This window comes from Hydra vulgaris, chromosome 06, assembly GCF_038396675.1.
Source record: "Hydra vulgaris chromosome 06, alternate assembly HydraT2T_AEP".
NCBI lineage: Eukaryota > Metazoa > Cnidaria > Hydrozoa > Anthoathecata > Hydridae > Hydra > Hydra vulgaris.
The window spans coordinates 55748348-55750186 of NC_088925.1; the positions used below are offsets into that span (position 1 = coordinate 55748348).

The following is a 1839-nucleotide window of genomic DNA, read 5'->3' on the forward strand; positions in this document are numbered from 1 at the left end:
TGTGAAGAGTGTGATGAATATAGATATTCTGATGGAGAGAATTGTTCATTTATATATTGTGAAAAATGTTATAATTCTGAATATTGATTTTTTTTAGATGAATATAATAAGAGAAAACCATAATGTTTTAGATGAATATAATAAAAGAAAACCATAAAAAATGTTCAAGATGTTAACCAAACAAAACCAATTGTCTAAAGACTAAATGATAGTTGCAAAGTTTTTGGTTAATGAACCAGATGATTTATTTTGTAAAGTGGAACAACTTGTTGAACAGAACATTATTTATATGATGTTTTTTTATAAAATACGCTATAATAAATTTGTATTCAAAATAGATTTTTAAAATACGAACAAAAATGTTAAATTTTTTTTTTTATATAAACTTTTTTATATGTACTTTTATTCTAAATTAAAAACGTTTTTTTTTCAGTAAATAATAAAAAAATGTTATCTTTGCAACAACAAAAAGCACTTCAATGGGTTGATGAAGGAAAGAATTTTTTTTTAACTGGTGGCGCTGGATGTGGAAAAAGTTATATTGTCAACCAAATTGCTCAAAGTGAACAAATTTATAAAACAATACATATTACTGCGAGTACAGGAAAAGCAGCTTATTTAATAAATGGTGTCACAATACATGCTTTTGCTGGTATAGAAACCGGTGTTAAAAATGTTGATTATTATAAACGTCATATGCATCCAGACATTAAAAAAACGTGGTTGGAAACTGATGTTTTAATTATTGATGAAATTTCAATTATTAACGCTTCAACATTTGATTTATTACATTCAATAGCTTGTGAAATTAGACAATGTTACGATAAATTATTTGGTGGTGTACAAGTGATTGCTTGTGGTGATTTTTTTCAGTTGCCACCTGTTACAGGGCAATTTGTTTTTAAATCACAAATATGGCAACACTACATGACAGAAGTGTTAATTTTAACTCAATGCTTTAGACAAAAAGACGATGAACAAATTTTTGGAGCTTTAAATGAAATACGTTTTGGTCAAGTTTCAGACAAAACTATTGATTGTTTTATGACACGTTGTTTTGAAAAGATGAAAATTTAAACTCTAAATATACAAGAATATTTTTTAGAAACATCGAAGTGAATGTTTATAACAATCAAAAAATGGAGACTATCAAACAAGAAGGGCATTGGTTTTATGCAAAAGATGTTATTAAAAATCGAAATATTCCATGCACGTTTTAAATTCCAGCGGCTGTTTATCTTAAAATAGGTGCTATTGTTATGCTTGTAAGAAATATTAATGTGGAAGAAGGTTTGTGCAATGGTACTATTGGTACCGTTATTTTATTAGAAAATAATGCAGTTTGGGTGATGATGAATAAAAAAGAAGTCAAAATTGAATGTGTCAATGAAGAAATTTTAGATTGCTCTCATGCTGTCGTAGGCTCAAGATTTGGTTTGCCTTTAAAGTTAGCATTTTCTTTTACTGTTCATAAAGCTCAAGGAAGTACCATGAATAAAGCCGTTGTTCAATTTAATTCAAAGGCTTTTATTAATAGTCTTTATCATGTTTCTTTATCACGAGTTTGTAATATTAACGATATATTTATAATTATTAATAATAAATTTGATTTACAAACACTATTTAAAAGTATTACTGTTGATTCTAATGTTTTGGAATTTTATAAAAAATACATGTAAATTTTTTTTTTTTTACATTCTTAAAAAATAAAATTTGAATAACAAACTGAGGAAACTCGTTTTAGTAATAACAGTATATGCACTGAACATTTTTTTTACATTAAAGATGATTATAAAGATGAAGATATTGTAGAAGAATCACAACTTTATACTGAAACTC

The 1839-nt window shown here is 26.1% G+C and overlaps 1 protein-coding gene across 1 annotated transcript; it reads left to right on the forward strand.

Annotated features, from left to right (window-relative positions):
* Nucleotides 1-447: 447 nt before the first annotated feature.
* Nucleotides 448-1077, forward strand: LOC136081519 (ATP-dependent DNA helicase PIF1-like). Its single transcript, XM_065798841.1, has one exon. The coding sequence runs from the start codon at nucleotides 448-450 to the stop codon at nucleotides 1075-1077; it is 630 nt and encodes a 209-aa protein (XP_065654913.1).
* The last annotated feature ends 762 nt before the right edge of the window (nucleotides 1078-1839 follow it).